This window comes from Tupaia chinensis, unplaced genomic scaffold, assembly GCF_000334495.1.
Source record: "Tupaia chinensis unplaced genomic scaffold, TupChi_1.0 Scaffold150175_1, whole genome shotgun sequence".
NCBI classification, from domain to species: Eukaryota; Metazoa; Chordata; class Mammalia; order Scandentia; family Tupaiidae; genus Tupaia; species Tupaia belangeri.
Window position 1 is genome coordinate 271,627 of NW_006210013.1, and position 19,500 is coordinate 291,126.

The 19,500-nt window shown below is 45.9% G+C and overlaps 1 protein-coding gene across 4 annotated transcripts in view; it reads right to left on the reverse strand.

Annotated features, from left to right (window-relative positions):
* Window positions 1-287: 287 nt before the first annotated feature.
* The window catches only part of TLR5 (toll like receptor 5), a 31,022-nt gene continuing 11,809 nt past the window's right edge, over window positions 288-19,500 (reverse strand). The window contains exons 2-4 of one of the 4 annotated variants that reach the window (XM_006171978.3): window positions 8,856-9,242; window positions 5,330-7,407; window positions 288-2,939 (exon numbers count right to left, since the gene is read on the reverse strand). In XM_006171978.3, coding sequence (XP_006172040.1) covers window positions 2,935-2,939; window positions 5,330-7,407; window positions 8,856-8,890 — 2,118 coding nt within the window. In that variant the 5' untranslated portion in view covers window positions 8,891-9,242 and the 3' untranslated portion in view covers window positions 288-2,934. Of the gene's footprint in view, window positions 2,943-4,740; window positions 7,408-8,855; window positions 9,243-19,500 lie in introns of those variants that run through there. The other 3 variants (XM_014585642.2, XM_006171975.3, XM_006171976.3) reach the window with 3 other exon arrangements.

The following is a 19,500-nucleotide window of genomic DNA, read 5'->3' on the forward strand; positions in this document are numbered from 1 at the left end:
ACATGAGACTTTCAATTGCTTCATATTCTTGTCAATACTTGGTACTGTCAGTCTTCTTAATTGTAGCCATTCTGGTGGTGGTAAGTGGTACTACAACATAGTTTCAATTTGCATATCTTTTTTAAAAATTTTATTTAATTTTTTATATATTCATTTATTTTGACCAGACACACAGACACACACACACAGACACAGACACACACACACACACACACACACACACACAGAGAAAAAGAGAGAGAGAAGAGAAAACAAGCCACCAGATCTGGGACTTGAACTGTGGTCAGCCATGTAGGAGTGTTCAGCACGTTAACCACCATGCTGCCGGCTGGTCCCCTCAATTTGCATTTCTTTGATGACTTAAGAAGGTCAAATATATCTTCATTTGCTTGTTCGACATGGGATATCCTTAGGGAAATTCTTATGTCTCTTATCCATTTTTCTTTTCTGATGTTTTTTTTTAAATTTACTTGTAGACGTTCTTTCATATTTTGGCTATGAATCCTTTTCAGGTACATGTATTACAGATATATTCTTTTTCCATGGCTGGACTTTTTTGATGACTAGATCTAAATTTCAATGTGGTCAACTCTCTTGATTTCTTCTCTTGGATCTCAGCCCTATTTACCGCCTTGTACCTTTCCAATGCTTTAAAGTAGATTCTAAAAGATAATGTCTCCAGGTTTTGTAATGTTCCGAATGGAAGAATTGGGCAGTATTCCCTCAAACAGATACCATCAATTTGTCTAATTTCTTCTTCTGGCATTTTCATATTTCTAAATAATACTCAGAATGCTATTTCTGGACTTAGTATTTGAGATATCTGAACTTATTTTATATTGTGGTAGATGCGCATTGAGCTATCTGACATTGTTACTCCTGCCTCTTATCCTCCTGATCTAGTTATTTCATGATTTAGAACTTTAAAACCACATTGATGTTACATCATATCAACTATCTAAAATACAGTTCTCTGTAGATACATGTGTTGACAAGGAGTTTTTTAAGCCAATTGTATTTAGGGTGATGAGTGCACAATTGTCTTTGATGTTTTCAGCAGCACCAGTGTTCTAGATTTTTCCATGATAGTTGCAATTTCAAATATAGACATTTCTAGCCATTCTTAGATGGAACAGTAGTAGTTTCTGATATTCCAGAGTGACCCCAAAGGACTGAGGCCTGACTTTGGATTGAGGTGGAGTGCCGTAGCACTCTCAGCTGACTACTCATTTATCCACTTCTCAATGTGGTTCCCTTGGTCCTTCTTTTGTCATATGTACACAATGCTTCTGAAGTGATATAGACTTGGGAAAATGGCCTCAAAAAGAATTCCAACTGCTGGGCCTGGTGATGGGAGAGAAGACAAATGAAAGGAATTGTAGATAGGTTTTGCCAGAAAAGAGAAGTTTTGGAGTGGCACATTGAATTTAGCAATAGCTGGAATGTAGATGTAAACAGATCCTCCATAAATTCTATACAAAAATGTATTTCATTAGGAACATTACATGTTATTTGTGTTTTCAGTAAGAGGATTAGAAAAGGATGCGTGTTAGATGGCTTTCATATGTCAAGAGTTACCTGAGCTCCAATTCATTGTTCCTATACATTGGTCTTTTTCTTTCTTTTCTTTTTATTTTTTTTTTTAAGTTTTGCTGTGGGGTGTGTGTGTGCTTGTGTGTGTGTGTGTGTGTGTGTGTGAGAGAGAGAGAGAAACAGAGAGAGAGAGAGACAGAGACAGAGAGCGTGCAACCTTCATTCCCTCCCCCCGGCCCCAGAGAGGAAGGCCACTCTGTAGTCCTTTCTTCTCCATTCTCCTCTTGGTATTTCAGGCATGGACACATGTGAGCTCAAAGTGTTCCTCAAGCCACAGGGTCCAGGATTGAACTACACAGTTAGACATGTGGGATCCAGTGACTTTAACTACCATACCACCAACTAGCCTGCACTTGTCATTTTACATGTTCCAGATTTGGTTTGGAAAGCAGTCCTGGGGATGGTCACTCAAACCAGAGAAAACCTTGATATAGCACTACCCTCCTAGCCCACCCCTGACTCCCAGAACAGAGGACCTCAGAGTCCTGTCCAGACATTCTTCATGGGAGACTTCCTAGTATCATGGCTGCCTTCCTTTCTACAACTTGGGGAAAACATGGTCGATGGGCAGAGGTGATAGGAAAGAATGAACTGAGACAAAATGGCCTGCTTGATTTGTGGTTATGATTGTTATCAGTAGCAGTGCTTTGTTTTGCTGCATTTCTGAGTACAAGATACCAGAGGATCCATTCACTGCAGATCCATGTGCATTGCTTTCCTTCCTCATCCTAGGTCCATTCATGGCTGCTAGTTCAAATTGCAACTGTCCCATAACCCAGGAGTTCCATGCCATGCTCCACAGTTTGGAATGAATTTCAGTGGGTTTCTTAGAGTCTGGGGTGTCCTGCCTCTTCAGCTCACCACTGAGCACCTCTGTGGATATTCTATTCTCACTCAGCCCCGCCCTCACCTGCCACTCCCAGGAAAATCTGATAGCTGGCATTGATACTGGGGAGGCTGGCCTTCGCAATGTTCTTCTTTCATGCACCAGGCATTTATCAGGCACATGCTATGGCCAGGTACCATTTTGGACCTGGGACACACAGTGAACAAGACAAGATCCTGCCATAAGGGTCTCATGGTCTAGGTAGACCTTACACATGTATAAACGCACAGTGCAACACAACATCACATATCGGTGACAGAACTCTTTGGGGGTCACAGGAATGGGCATCATAGTAGGGTACAAAATTCATTAGACAAATGGAAGGTGGGACGAGAGAAGAAATTCCAGGGGGAGGAAAGAGCGTGGACAAAATATACAGGTGGGAAACTCTCACGTAGTACCACAGGTGAAGTGATGGGGTGATTCTGACACATTTTTCTTGGTTTATATTTTCTTCATGCTGCTGTAGAAAAAAATTTTATATTAATAAACATGAACAAAAGGAATACAATGCAAAATACACATCAATTTCGAGATTAAAAAATACAACAAAGAAACAGTGACGACCTCTGGAAGGTCCCTCAGTATGTGTACTCCCTTGTGGCCATTAGGGTAGGTAGCTAAGGAAAATCTGGGAAGCCCTTAAATTCTTGGCTAATTAATCTTCATAGCAACTCTATGGGATAGATGCTATGTTGCCTACAGATGAGAAGACTGAGGCCCAGCAAGGGTGTAACGCAATGATTCCCACCTCCCCCTCCCCAGGCTATGGACTAGTGCCAGTCTGCTCTCCACTGTTTGTATTGCCACATGGGTTTCGCGCCTGTTGCAACGGTGGCAGTATTGGATTTTCATGGGAACACAAGCCCTCTGGTTGTGTGATTGTTTCACTGTATATTGCAGTGTGGTAGCAGTGGATGTGGTATGCTTAGATCAACCTGGGACCAACACCTCCTTCCCTCCATAAAGGGATTGCCTTCCATGAGGCCAGTCCTTGGTGCCAGGAAGGCTGGAGACTGGTGGCATAAAGTGTTCAAGATCGTACAGCTAATAAGCAGCAGAATCGGAACTCAGACCAGGATTTGTTTGCAAAGTCCATGCTCTCCCTGCAGCTGTCTGAGTGGTTGAAAAATGATGTGTGGAAGAAAAGAAAGCCGAGAAGGTAGATGGGTGCTAAGTCACAGAGGGTCTTGACCGCTGGGCTGAATGAATTAAAGGAAGCTTGCAAAAGAATGTTCATGGCTCCTAAGCATTAGACAGGGAGGAGCCGAAGGTAAGGACAAGATGTGCGGTATGGCCACATGAGATACTTATTCTCATCCCAGCTTCTGGGGTTCTCATCCCTAAGATGGAGTATCACCTGGACCCAACAGTGGCACCGTTCCTACAGTGAAAGGAGGAAACGTGTTTTTTTTTCTTTGTTTTCTACCTGTCATTTCATGGAACACAGAGAACTCTAAAATCACTAACTAGCCCCTTTCCCCCTTTTTTAAATGCCAGAGGGTACATGCACGTTAGAAAGAGAGAGAGAGACAAACAAGCAACACTTCCCCATGGGGTCTGGTCACAGTGCAATCCTTTTTTCTCCAGTTCTCCATTCCATCAGGATCCTGGTGTATTTTTCAAGTTGATGGGGCCAGCACTTGAACCCTGGTCAGCCATGCGGGATCTGGCTTCTTCACAGTGCCTAGCTGCTGCATTATGAGACCAGCCCCGGCCTGTTTTTGAACTGAACACTAGAGGAAGTATGCCAGTCATCTGTAACTTCTCCCAAGGCATCCCTCCCTCCCATGAGTGGAAGATGTCATTGATCCAGTAGGAGAAAATAGTGTTATTGGGTCTGAAAGGAAATCAATGGGGAGTAGAAACTTCTAGGGGCATTTAAAATTTTCTAGATCTATTATTTTTCATTTGTAGGTCATTCAGACAAAACATTTGCGTTGATATGAAAATCAAGAGATTTATGTTATTTTCTCTGTAGGATAAAAACCTCTGAAAAGAACCCAGCATGGTCACTTAGTGCTTACACAAAGAGTTACACTTGTGGTTTGAATTAAGTTGGAAACTCCTTTTTTTTTTTTTTTTGAGAGGTTTTTGCTATAGGGCGTGTGCACTCGCCAGACAGAGAGAGACAGAAAGCGAGAAATCATCCCCCAGAGGGGATGGTCATGCCGCAATCCCTTCTCCTCCATTCTCCTCTCGGGATCTTGGACACGCACCCACACGCGCCCGGCGTGAGTTTTAAGCCACCGGGTCTGGGACACGAACCACGGTCGACTACATGGGAGTCCAGCAACATAGCCATTATGCTAACTGCTGGTCCCGGAAAATCCTTTGACTAGGAGATAGTTGATACAGTTTGCAACCGAATGTCACTGTCTTTCTTCTTCCCTCTTTCTTTTTTTACTAAGTGTCGAGAGAGCTTATTGAGAAACCAGCCAACATCTTGGACATCCTCGGGCCACCTCAAATACTGCTGTTTCTGTACAAATCCTCGGAGGGACTGATGTTTCATCAACTGGTACTGGGACAGAGACCCAACCACCACCATGATTAGGACGTTATTGAGATCAGATAAACATCTGCTCTGGGCATAATCAAAGGCTTCAAGGCACCACCCATCTCTAAGGAAGTGTCTGCTCACAAGACAAATGATTTTTCTGCTGCTCCAAACAGCATCCTGGATGTTGGTGACGTGATTTTCTCCTGGGACAAAGTCTCTTTCTTCAAAGCACAGGTTAAATCTGTTTTGGTCACTGTACTGGGCATCCAGGTGTTTGAGCAAAGCATTCTGCACCCATTCAAAGTCTTTGCTACTGAAACACAAATAGGCATCGTATCTGTACCTACCAGATTCTGTTCCCGGAGGATGGTTCTTGAACATGAGTCCTTGGACTGTCTTATAACAGGTGAAACAAACACCCCGGAGCTTTGTAACTATGAGGATGATCATGAGGAACAGAGTCAATGTGACAGTGAAGAAGATGAAAAGGGAAAACTTCATGGATTTAAAGACTTCCTCTTCATCACAGCCTTCAGTGGAAATAGAGTAGAGGGAAACCCCAAAGAACGAATCAGGGTATGTGCAGTATATGTCTGCAGGAGACCCAAATATAGTGACGTTAGTCTGATTGAGCCAACTAATAAAAGCACTAAGTTCACATTCACAAATGAACTTGTTATGAGTTATGTCCAAGGCACTCAGTGACACAAATAAATTAGGATCAGGAGATAGGAGCTGGTTTCTGGAGATATCCAGGATCTCTAAATTAGCAGGTAAATCATCAGGGGAAAGAAACACCAGTCTGTTGGAGCTGAGGCTGAGTCCCCGTAATGCAGTCAGATCTTGAAATACTCCTGGTGGGAGGAAATTCAGGTAGTTGTCATTTAAATATAGAATTTGGAGACGAGAAAGCCCCTTAAAGATATCCCAGCAGAACCCGGTCTCCCAGGCAAGTTGCAACATATTTTCTCCAAGAAAAAGTTTCTCTAAGTGGAGATTTTCTGAAGGGGGATAAGGAGGATGATTTTGGTTACAAAAGGAAAGGCGATTTTGTTTTAAAATGAGAATCCGAAGTTGAGGTACCTGGAGAAGGAAATAGACATCATCCAGTTTTTCTAGCCTGTTCTCTGATAACTGGATGAAGTTGGCTGTAAGACTGATATGTGGCAAAGTCACCAGTTTATTGCCGCCCAAGAAGATATCAGGTATGCTTGGAATAAAGGAAATGGTTTTAAGAGCATTGTCCTGGAGATCCAAGGTATTTAATTTTTCCAGGAATCTGAATGTTTGGTCTTGAATGATCCCAATGTGGTTACTCTGAAGGTCAATATAGACTATGTTAGGTAGTCCATAAAAATTGGAATTGTAAAGTTCCCCCAGAAGGTTAAATGACAGATTGAGAACTTGAAGATTATTGAGCCCATAAAATGCTCCATCTGCAATCTTGTTTATCTTGTTGTAGGCAAGATTCAGAACCTCCAAGTCCTTGAGTGTTTTAAAGGATTGAGAGTTCAAGGAGAAGATAAATCCATGTGAAAGATCCAGGTGTATCACCAAGCTTCTGGCCAGGCCAGCAAATGTGTTCTGGTCAGGATCTTTCAAGTTACGGAAGCCAAACCCAGCACCCATAGTGTGGTGGGCAAGGATCAAATTGGAAATCTGGCTCCCATTGACAGCATTGCTGAAGTTTCTTGTGATGTCCACTGACCAGCCATTACCAGAAACATCCAGGGTATTGAGCACCATCTTTCTGAATGGGTTCATACATTTTGCCCAGTCCACCAAGACTCTGCTGTACAGATTATTGGCTCTAAGATTCAAGGAAGAGAGCATTTTCCCTTGGAGGGGCTTGAGCTCACTCTCACATACAGTGACTATTTGGTTGAGGGAAAAATCTATGGACTGTAAGGAATTCAATTCCTGAAATGAAGGATGAAGGTGAAGGCTTCGAATCTTATTCTTGGACAGGTCCAAGCGAGTTAAAGAATTTAGATTTCGGAAATAACCATCTTTTAATACTGCATCGGAGAGACCACAAAAAAACAGTCTAAGTTCAAACAGATGGGATAGTCCTTGAAAAGCATCTGGGTGCAAAAAGTCTATCTGACTTTTGCCCAGGTCCAGGATTCTCAGATTAGGCAGGTGTCTGAAGGCCTCTTTGTTAATAGTCAAGGGAGTAAACTGTGTCCCAAGCTCTAGCAACCAGAGCTGCTCCAGGAAGGGGAAAGACGTGGTGGTGACTGTCCTGATATAGTTGAAGCTTAGTAGGAGCCTCTCCGTGCTGTTGAGGACCTGGGGAATCTCTGTGAGGTTGCAGAAACGATACAAGGCAATCTGACCATCAGAGGAGCAGGAAGGAATCCCAAACACAGGGCTGGCCATGAGCAACATTCCTAAGAGAAGGTCAAGGTGATTCCCCATGATCCTATGGAGGAGAATGAAAATACAGGCATCTAAGCTTGAGGCATTGCACAGGGTGAGGGTTTCCTCTACGACTTCCTGTTCTCTTAAACCTCTTTGTTCATTTGACTCCATGAATGTGGCTGTTGGCAGGTACTATAGACAAAGTTGTTCTCACTCTCTATTAAAGACTTATAGTGCATGTTCTACACACTAAGCACTATTCTAGGACCTTAAGAATTCACTTGATATTTACAATTCTGCATTTGTTTGTTCATTACTTTGTTCATTCATCATGTGCTGAAGGAAGTTAGCAGGAGAAAGTAATAGGAAGTGATACTTTTTCTTCATGTCAGCCAGAAACCCCTTTACAAGCCCATAGAAAGCTCAGCTGGTAAATGGAAAATAATCCACTGATTTCCTCCCACCCCAACCTATCTAGGCTACTAGTCCTTCTTCATTTACCTAAATTTACTCTGTACACGCTACTCTCATCATTTAGGAATTTATGTCATCTGCTCACAGAGCCAGTCTATTAAGCACCTACTACAAGCCTGGAATTTGGGTGATCATGAGTGACACAGTTTATCACACATAAATAATAATAACTGGCCTACTTGTTTAAGTCCAGTGGGCAAGTTCATGGTCCATCGGGGTTGAACACTTGCTTTGCAGGTAAAGGTAGTCACGCTGAGATCCCTTCTCCATCCTGTCAGGATGTTTTGCATGTGCAAGCATTCAGTGTGTTTCTCAAGGACCAGGGCTGGGATACGAACTATGATCAGCCATGTAGGATTTGACTCTCTTAACCACAGGCTAGGGGGCTGAGTTCAAACTTACTCTTGAATAAGTGCAAGTGTCCAGTGCTGTTTTACACAACATTCATATATTGAAAACACATGAATTTATTGTAAATTACTTTCCTTTTCATTGCCTTTTTTATCTATATATATCCAAGTTAGGGCATCATATCCATTCCTTTAAAAATATGTGTATAGATAGATCATATTCTGAGTTTCATTTCAAGAAAATAAGGGGATCACTTCAATGATCTGTTACAAAAAAAGGGGGCCTGGCAGCCCTGCAGCTCAGAAATGTGAAGCTTCCAGTTCTTTCTTCCCATGTTCATTACAGGCCCCCTGATGACCAAGAATTGTTTGAATTCTGTTTATTCTCTCCTCCTGCATAATCTGTGATTGTTTCTTTCATGGGTGGTTAGATTGGGTAATGCCAACAAAGCAGCCACCTTCTTTCTCAGTGAGTTTCTCATGGCTTTGAATGGGCCTCAGCTTTAATGACCTTGCATTTATAAATGACACACACCGGTGGAGAGGTGATATTTTGGAAAATAGGGTCCAAGTTCAAAGTGATCTCAATAAATTGGAGAACTATTGAAATAAAGTATAAACCAGTCAGGGAGGATAAGGATGTTACAGTTCAGAAGAACCCCCCAAGGGCAAACACTTCTTTCACCTTGAAGATTTGGGACTGGATTTCTCGAGTGCCATGGGGAGTGCTGTGCTCTGTCTCTGCCGTCTTCAGTGACAGATTTACCGTTTACATCCTATATATTTCTCCAAAGCATTTGCTATTATTAAATATAAATCATGACTGATAAAGAAGGGCCGCGTAACATCTAAGAGGAGAGAGACAGATGTTCAAGGAATGACATGAAAGGCAGTTACTGCAACTGGTCCTAAATCTAGCTGTGAGTTTCCTGGCACGCAATCACGGGGCTGTGATTCTAGAAGCTGATACAGTCCTGGGAGGCAACAGCCCTTCTTCAGTGGAACCCAGGGTGAAGATTTTGACGATGTGCTTCAGAGGAAACAAGAATAGGGGGAATTCAGGTCTTGCAACCTAAGGAGAAAAATAAGTGGTCACAGAAAGAGCTTATTCATATTGAGTTTCATGTAACTTTTTCCACATCTTACAGTGTGAAATGGATTCTAAAGTGACCTGTAAGGCAGACCCTCAGCCTCGCTGCTCACACCTGAGGACACCACAGTGAGTTACTGAGTCGCACTGCCCACAACAGATAACAAACATATCGAAGTAGTTCTTACGCATCTTGAGGTTCTTAAACATTTTGAGGTCATGGACCCTTTTGAGAATCTGATGATAGCATTGGTTCTTTGTCTAAAAATGCACACTTGCATCACAAGCCAAAGTCTACACACAGTTTCAGGGGTTCACTGACCTGCTGGTCTACCCATCTCAATGTCGCGGTGGGAACACATCATTTATATTGAACAACTATCATATTTCCTGTTCTAGAACAGAGATTGGAAGCATTTTCTTTCAATGGCCATTCGATAAACATTTTGGGCTTGCAGTCTAAACACAGACCAAATTTGCTGACCTCTACTCCAGAAGAAGAAAACTAGAAAGTTTGATTTCACAAATGAGTATTTTAAATGACTGTAAGATCAACATGTTCTAATACTGAACCATCAGTATTTGCACTTGGCCCCCAAGTTGCTGACAGTTTCTCAGCTACTGCTTTCTCCAAACATCAGAATGAGTTCTTGCCTTATGTAACCAGACAGAGAAATCCCAGCAGAGACATGAGAGTGAGAATACCAGCTCAGAATAGAGTTAAACTTTTTACTTTCAATTCTTCTTTCTATGAATGACTCAATGCAGACTCCAAACACCTGTACCAAACTAGGTGGCTTGATCTCACAATTTGTGGTAGTAATGAGTGAAAGCCCCAAACAACTGTGTTCCAATATACTAATTTTCCCCCCCAAATCTTTTTTTTTTTTTTTTTGGAGAGGTTTTTGCTATAGGGCGTGTGCGCTCGCCAGACAGACAGAGACAGAGAGACAGAAAGCGAGAAATCACCCCCCAGGGGGGATGGCCACGCCGCAATCCCTTCTCCTCCATTCTCCTCTCGGGATCTTGGGCACGCACGCACATGCGCCTGGCATGAGTTTACGCCACCGGGTCCAGGACTCGAACCGCAGTTGACTACGTGGGAGTTCAGTGACATAGCCATTATGCTAACTGCTGGTCCCAAATCTTAATATTCTTAAAAGTTTGCCAAAGGGTGTATGTGCTTGCTAGAAAAAGAGACAGAGATTTCATCCCCTCTCCTCGCTCCATGGGGCATGTTATACCACAATCCCATCTTCATTTCTTCTTTTGGGACTATGAGCACTCACACACATGCCTGGCATATTTTTCAAGCTGCTGGGCCTGGGCCTCAAGCCATGCGTGCCACCACTAGACCTTAAGGTTTATTTATTTTACAAGCAACACACACACAGAGACAGCATCCCCAGAAGGGTCTCAACACCGTGATGTACTCTAGACAATGCAGAACCACAAGCAGGCACCTGCCCAGAGGAGCCAGGGAGGTTTCCAGACAAACGAGGACCCTTTTCATGTGGGGTGGCCTCACAGCATTGTGTTTTATTACTGTGCATTGATTCCTTGCCCTCCAAAAATGCACTCTTTCATCACAAGCCAGAGTTTGCATCCAGTTTCAGGCGTTCACTGACCTTCTGAAGCCTACCCATTTCAACGTCATCGGCTCCCCCCAAGATATTTTCAAGTCCATAATAGAAAGAGTAAGAGGAGGCTAGCTGAACAGATATTTTTAAAGAAAATTATTTGCTGTATTACAAAGATACCACACAGCCGTGTTTCTTACGAAGTACCAAAAGGCATGAAATAACTCCACTTTTATCTCTGACCAATCCCTATGGGTCACAGGGCAGGACAAGTGAGCAGAGGAGCCGGGCGACTAAGTAAACTGGTGAGCCGTGAGCCCAGGTGTCTGAAGAGCAGCTGGTGCAGACAAGCTGGGAAGAAGGTCCACTCACGCAGAGCGTCCTAGATTGGGTTGAAGCAAATACTGAACGAAGGCTGACCCAGGACAAATCTAACGGTGAGAACAAGGCAGAAACGTTGTTTCAGACCTGGTCAAACTTTGGAGAGACGAGAGTCCAGGAATGGGCTTGAAAACACAGTGTACACTAGCCAGTATGCACCTAAGGGGAATCCAGCAGAGACCAAGGGACCAAAACCCTCAACGCTAAATGAGCTGAGGCCAGAAGGGAGCAAGCTAGGTTAGAGTGTGTGGACTAGGGCCCCGAAGCAGCAGCCTGTGAGCTGTGGGCCACCTGCTTCTCCCAGGAAAAGGCTGCTGCCAACCTGCTGGGAACAGCTTTCCACCCCGTCAGAGGAGTGTGCCATCTAGTGGTTGTCAGGAGTCACGTTCTCCGTGGCCACAGGTAGAGGGAAAAACGAGATGGGGACCCACATTCTGCAGCGGGCAGTGTGCTCCTCAACCATTGGTAAGAGAAATATGTACAGTTACTTCCATGGTTGGTTCTATCAGGTGACACTTTCCTTCTTAAAAGTCATGGCACTATGCAAAATCGCAATAAAAACCACAGGGCTAGAGGGAAAATAGGGTCAGGGTGCAATACTTCATCGGCTGCACAGAAAGGACAGGAGCCTAATCAAACAGCCACACAGTTTTTTGCTAAGTTAAATGGTTAAGAAATACATAAATGCCATGATACATATAGCACTTTGAAGAACATTTTCAAGTTTGCTTATAGAAGAGGGCATCAGAAGGGTTGAGTGACTGTGAGCTGGTGGAAAGACTGATACAACAGGGACAGCTGTAACACCAGATGTGCAGAGCTGAGGTCGTCGCCGGATATCGAGGTTGTGTTTGTGTTCCCATGTGTCTTGGCTCAGCTCGGTGCAGCTTTCAGCCTTTGTGAGAAACTGCACAAAGGCGACTGTGATATTCACATTCCTAACATGTTCCTATTGTCCCTTAATGTATCAGTAATGTTTCCTAGGATGTTGCTATTGTCCTCTAATATATCGATCATGTTAGGAACAAATTCACATTTCAAAACAAGCATAAGGGACTATGCCCTCATTCAGGGCTAATGGTTTAAATAAAGAGTAGAAAAGATGCAGGTTCTTTACATGACTCTAACCCCTGCACCTGTGTGGCAGAGTTTGGAGAGCTGGTGGGACTGGCTTGGGAATCAGCCCTGGGGACCAGAGCAGATGCAGGCTCTACAGGGCTCAGGGACTTGGGTGAGTCATGTCACCTTGTGCTTCACTGAGAGTCTTAACAGGATTAGTAGTTCTCAGCCTGGCTGCCTGCTGGAATCACCTGGGGAGACTTGAGACTGACGAAGGCCAGGCTTCCCACAGATCCATTAAATGAGACTCTCTCGGGTGGGGCTCTCTCGGGAATCTGTATTCCTAGAAAGTGAATTTTGTACGCACTCAAATGTGAGAATCACTGGTATAAACCAATGGTTCTTAAGCTAGGCCACATACTGGAATCACCAGGGGACTTTTAAAATGTGCAGGTGCCTGGGTCCCATCTGAAAAAGGCTGATTTAGTTGGTCTGGACTATGGTTTGGGTAGCAGAGGCATTAAATCTCTCAGGTGATTCCAGTTGGAGAAAATCGGATCACCTAGTTCCCTGGTTGCAACGGCATGCCTTAGAACCACCTGGGGTGCCTAAAAATATAACTGACTCAAAAAATTAAACATAGAATTACCACACGACCCAGCAATTCCACTGCTGGGTATATACCTAAAAATGATAGCAAAAATTCAGAAGATATTTATGTACCATGTTCCTAGCAGTATTTATCATAATAATAGCATAAGGTTAAAAACAACCCAAATGTCTATCAGTGAATGAGTAAATAATTTGGTGTATATACTTACACAGTGGAATTTATTTACCTTTAAAAAATAAAATTCTGACACATGCTGCAACATGGGTGAATTTTGAGGACTATTATGTTAAGTGAAATAATTCAGTCATAAAAGAACAGATATTGTATGAGTCCCTACTTACAGCAAGTATCTAGAACAGAAAATTTCATGAAGATAGAAAGTAGAGTAGAGGTTCCCAGAGGTGGACAGGGAGAGAGATGAGAGTTTCTGTTTAGTAGGCTCAGAGTTTCAGTTTGGGATAATGAAAAATTTCTGAACATAGATGGTGGTCAATGATTCCGGCTGGCCCCATGGCCTAGCGGTTAAGGGAGATGGATTCCACATGGCCAACCACAGTTTAAAGTTCAGCCCTGACGGCTTAGAAAACACATTGGGAGCTTATGTGCGCATGCCCAAAATCCCCAAAGGAGAAGGGATTGCAGTGTGGCTGCACCCCACTTAGGGGAATGCTTTCCTCCTCTCTCTGCGCCCCCCCCCCCAGCCCTCAGGCAAGCACACATACCCTTTGCAATTAAAAGAGAAAGAAAAAAGGATTAAAAGTGGCCAACTTTTTCTTACATTTATTTTACCACAACTTAAAAAATAAAATTAACAAACTCGCTACTGATACCCATACCTGACTCCTGGATATTCATGTTCCACAAGCTGGGGAGTTGGGATTGGGGGTGGAGGGAGTCTAGTAATTGCCTTTTATAAACTAGATTTTAAGCACTTTGATCTAAGTAGTTCTCAGACCATGTTTTAAAAAGCAGTAACCTGGGACCAGCAGATGGCATAATGGTTATGTCACTGGACTCCCATGTAGTTGACTGCGGTTTAAGTCCTGGATCCAGCAGCTTGAAACTCATGCTGGGTGTGCATGCATGCGTGCCCAAGATCCCAGGAGGAGAATGGAGAAGGGATTGCAGTGCAATGTGGCAACCCTCCCAGGGGGTGATTTCTTTCTCTCTCTCTCTGGCAAGTGTACACACCCTATAGCTAGCAAAAACAAACAAAAATCCTTTTAAAAAAAAAAAAGCAGTGGCCTCATGGATCTCCTCTAGGGCCTCGTGGTGGTGCAGTGGTAATGTGTAACTAGACCCCATAATCCTGGGTTTGAGTTATGGGGCCTTCCTGGGGACACGGGGCAAGAGCGCCTGTGATCCAGCCTGAGACTGAGGTGGATAGTGGTGTGGATGCCCTAATGGGTGCCTGTCTGTCTTTGTCTCTTATGGAAAAAATAAACTGAAAAAATATATATCCAATCACACCATGTCTCTAACATGACTCCTCTGTAAGAATCCCCTCCACCTCAGAAATCCCATGGGCCTTTTTTTTTTTTTTAACAGATTTTTACTATAGGATCTGTGGACTCACTGCAAAGACAGAGACAGAAAGCAAGAAATCACCCCCCAGGGGGTATGGCCACACTGCAACCCCTTCTCCTCCATTCTCTTCTCAGGATTTTGAAATGCACACACGCCCAGCAAGAGTTTTAAGTCACGAGGTCTGGGACTCAAACTGTGGATGACCATGCCATCTGCTGGCCCCAACCCCATGGCACTCTTAAGGAAGAAGAACTGGTAAGAAAATTTGAGGACTGTGGAGAATTGAGTTTGTATTATTAAGGCTGGGTTAATTTGTATCTAAGGCTTTGAGAGAGAAAAACAGGAATAGCACAATCAATGCAGGCCTCGGCACTCCTGCCCAGGACTGTTAATTAAGATAATGAGGCCAGAGGGAAAAGGGTCAGTCTTCTTCATTTGAGTTGAATTTGTTTTGCGTTAATCCCAGCTCTGGCTGAGCAGGTTTCCTTTTGTGACTTAATTACATGGACAGTACAGCTGCTGTCCTAAGCTTGGGGGAGTGATGGGCCATGGCGTCTCTGCAGCAAGCCCACCAGCCTGCATTTGGGGGTGCCTCTGCCCCTCAGGCCCCACAGTTAGCCTGTGAATGCCTCCAGCTGAGTCAGGGCTGCTCTGTGCTAATGTAATGTTTGATCCCTAACAAATAATACCAGTAACAGGATCCTTGGCAGGGCCTGAGATTCTGTGCTGGGCCCAGGCTGGCCAGTCAGGTGGCAACTGTGGAGAAGTTTCATCTGGCAGGTGCTGGGTCCAGACCTGGGGGACCACGAGAGCACCAGGCATGGTGGACTCGTTATCTGAGGAAAACACTGGGTGTGTCCACACGTGTCATTCTTGTGCACAGTGGTCCTGCTCTGGCCCATCTCTCTGTCACTGTGGTCTCCTCAGACACAGAGGGCTTGGCTCTATTCCCAGTAGGTTAGCCTCTCAGCCCCAGGTCTTTTCCATCCATCTCAAGGGCCACCTTACCACACAGCCAGCCATTCCTGGGACGGCTCCTTGAGGTTGGGTTCTTCTCTCCCACTCTCAGCACAACCACCCCCTTCCAGCTCTCTCCTGCATGTACTTCTGTGCCAGCTCTGACGACCTCATGACTGCCCTATGAATGTGACTGTGTCCTTACACGTCTCCTCCATTCTAGACCCCATGGGCCTTCTGCTGGACACCCTCACCTGTCATGCCCTCTTGCTCTTCTACTCCACCTGCCTGTACCTGCTGCCTGCCTTCTGAGCACCTACATGTAACAGTTGTGCACCGAGCACACTGGTGCCCACAAAAATGTGCACTGTCCAATCACACCACATCCCCAACATGACTCCTCCATGCAACATGTCTCTTTCTCTTAGGCCCTTAGGAGTGATTCCACCCATCACCAGCTTCCCTGGCTCTTCCCCGCCCTGCCTGGCCCTCTCAGAAGCAGTTGACCTTGCTTCCTATCCAGAAGAGGAAGGCTGGGGCTCCCAAACTGGAGAGTGCTGGTGCCCTCTATCAGCCCCCCGTGTGCTCCCCATGTCAGGGCTGCAGTTCCCCCATAGGAGGGCTCATGGTTCGCCCTGGGGATACAGCCCCCTGCAGTGCCCCTGAGCCAGGCACTGTAGAGTCAGGCCGGTGTGGGTGCGCCCCAGCAGCTCACCACCCAGCCCAGTGCAGCTAAGCACAAAAGGTGCTCACTCCGTGGCCGGGGAAAGGCACATGGAAAGCGAGTCCTCACCCCTGCTTCTTAGACCCATCACATGCCTGGGCAGCAGTGGTCGGTGGGCACCATGGTCATTAGCATCTTCCTGAGCATCAGAGGTGCACACCGGAGGGACACTGACAGCCAAGTACAGTTCTCTAAAGAGGACTCAGGTCAGGTTTCTGTTTGCTGGGTGATCTCAGGACAGTGGCTGATTTATTTACTGGTGCTTGGTGGTCTCATGAGAGTGTGTTTGCATCTCTCAGTGTTTATGACTCTCTAATATTACACAAACATGGCTAGTCGGTCTAGCCCACTGAGACCTTTCCCCCGGTGCAGAGTTTGTCCCATTAGCATGGGCAGGAGGTGGGGAACATAATGGGAAACGCTGTCCAGTGCCTTGCTGAATTGAGAGACGGGTAACCCTGTCGGGATGAGAATGGGCTGAATGTGCTGTGTCATGCTGGGTGGGAACAAATGCTGACATGCAGGGGTCCCTTGCCTTTCCTTAAAGCTGCAGATCATCTGCTAAGTCTCTCCTGGAAATCTGTCCACAGTTGCTGTCAAGCTCACTGGTTTGTAGTGTCAAAGCTCAGCTGTGTCCTTTTTGTAAATTAGGATTTCAATTCCCATACCAGGTATTGTTTTTTTCCCTTTGGTTCACTGCCACCTTCACTAGCACCTAAATTGTACTTTGGCTAATATCTGCTGAATAAACGAATTCACTCACATCCTGCCCGAGGAGAGGCCTCCTTCCCTCTCCCCGCCTCCTGTGTGGCCACTGCAGTGACCACCTCGCCGGTCTCCCAGAGTAAGTCTGACCCTAACGTGCACATCGCTGATGTTGCTCGGAGCGTCCGTGAGACGGCTCAGAAGTCTTCCATCTCCTTCGGCCCATGAGATTCAAACTCTTGGAGATGATTTTGGGTTCCTTCACCACACCCCATAATTCTGGAATGGTTGACTAAAGAGGCCCTTTGTGCTTGAACCATCTCATTTTTATGGAGAGGGAAACGTAAAGCCACATTCCTGGAACTTCCTACCGTGTCTACACTGGCTGTCCATCAGTGCCCTGTACTTCGGATAAACCCGTCATCCTCAGAACTGAACTCCATCTCGATTTCTTTGTGCAGCCTGGAACCTGGGCTTGAACACTGATGCTTTATCATCTGCGTATCTCACTCCAGTTTCCCCTTCAAAGCCTACCTCAGAGGCCAACTCTTCTGTGAAATGGTCCTATAGGATCTGTGGACTCACTGCAAAGACAGAGACAGAAAGCAAGAAATCACCCCCCCAGGGGGTATGGCCACACTGCAACCCCTTCTCCTCCATTCTCTTCTCAGGATTTTGAAATGCACACACGCCCAGCAAGAGTTTTAAGTCACGAGGTCTGGGACTCAAACTGTGGATGACCATGCCATCTGCTGGCCCCAACCCCATGGCACTCTTAAGGAAGAAGAACTGGTAAGAAAATTTGAGGACTGTGGAGAATTGAGTTTGTATTATTAAGGCTGGGTTAATTTGTATCTAAGGCTTTGAGAGAGAAAAACAGGAATAGCACAATCAATGCAGGCCTCGGCACTCCTGCCCAGGACTGTTAATTAAGATAATGAGGCCAGAGGGAAAAGGGTCAGTCTTCTTCATTTGAGTTGAATTTGTTTTGCGTTAATCCCAGCTCTGGCTGAGCAGGTTTCCTTTTGTGACTTAATTACATGGACAGTACAGCTGCTGTCCTAAGCTTGGGGGAGTGATGGGCCATGGCGTCTCTGCAGCAAGCCCACCAGCCTGCATTTGGGGGTGCCTCTGCCCCTCAGGCCCCACAGTTAGCCTGTGAATGCCTCCAGCTGAGTCAGGGCTGCTCTGTGCTAATGTAATGTTTGATCCCTAACAAATAATACCAGTAACAGGATCCTTGGCAGGGCCTGAGATTCTGTGCTGGGCCCAGGCTGGCCAGTCAGGTGGCAACTGTGGAGAAGTTTCATCTGGCAGGTGCTGGGTCCAGACCTGGGGGACCACGAGAGCACCAGGCATGGTGGACTCGTTATCTGAGGAAAACACTGGGTGTGTCCACACGTGTCATTCTTGTGCACAGTGGTCCTGCTCTGGCCCATCTCTCTGTCACTGTGGTCTCCTCAGACACAGAGGGCTTGGCTCTATTCCCAGTAGGTTAGCCTCTCAGCCCCAGGTCTTTTCCATCCATCTCAAGGGCCACCTTACCACACAGCCAGCCATTCCTGGGACGGCTCCTTGAGGTTGGGTTCTTCTCTCCCACTCTCAGCACAACCACCCCCTTCCAGCTCTCTCCTGCATGTACTTCTGTGCCAGCTCTGACGACCTCATGACTGCCCTATGAATGTGACTGTGTCCTTACACGTCTCCTCCATTCTAGACCCCATGGGCCTTCTGCTGGACACCCTCACCTGTCATGCCCTCTTGCTCTTCTACTCCACCTGCCTGTACCTGCTGCCTGCCTTCTGAGCACCTACATGTAACAGTTGTGCACCGAGCACACTGGTGCCCACAAAAATGTGCACTGTCCAATCACACCACATCCCCAACATGACTCCTCCATGCAACATGTCTCTTTCTCTTAGGCCCTTAGGAGTGATTCCACCCATCACCAGCTTCCCTGGCTCTTCCCCGCCCTGCCTGGCCCTCTCAGAAGCAGTTGACCTTGCTTCCTATCCAGAAGAGGAAGGCTGGGGCTCCCAAACTGGAGAGTGCTGGTGCCCTCTATCAGCCCCCCGTGTGCTCCCCATGTCAGGGCTGCAGTTCCCCCATAGGAGGGCTCATGGTTCGCCCTGGGGATACAGCCCCCTGCAGTGCCCCTGAGCCAGGCACTGTAGAGTCAGGCCGGTGTGGGTGCGCCCCAGCAGCTCACCACCCAGCCCAGTGCAGCTAAGCACAAAAGGTGCTCACTCCGTGGCCGGGGAAAGGCACATGGAAAGCGAGTCCTCACCCCTGCTTCTTAGACCCATCACATGCCTGGGCAGCAGTGGTCGGTGGGCACCATGGTCATTAGCATCTTCCTGAGCATCAGAGGTGCACACCGGAGGGACACTGACAGCCAAGTACAGTTCTCTAAAGAGGACTCAGGTCAGGTTTCTGTTTGCTGGGTGATCTCAGGACAGTGGCTGATTTATTTACTGGTGCTTGGTGGTCTCATGAGAGTGTGTTTGCATCTCTCAGTGTTTATGACTCTCTAATATTACACAAACATGGCTAGTCGGTCTAGCCCACTGAGACCTTTCCCCCGGTGCAGAGTTTGTCCCATTAGCATGGGCAGGAGGTGGGGAACATAATGGGAAACGCTGTCCAGTGCCTTGCTGAATTGAGAGACGGGTAACCCTGTCGGGATGAGAATGG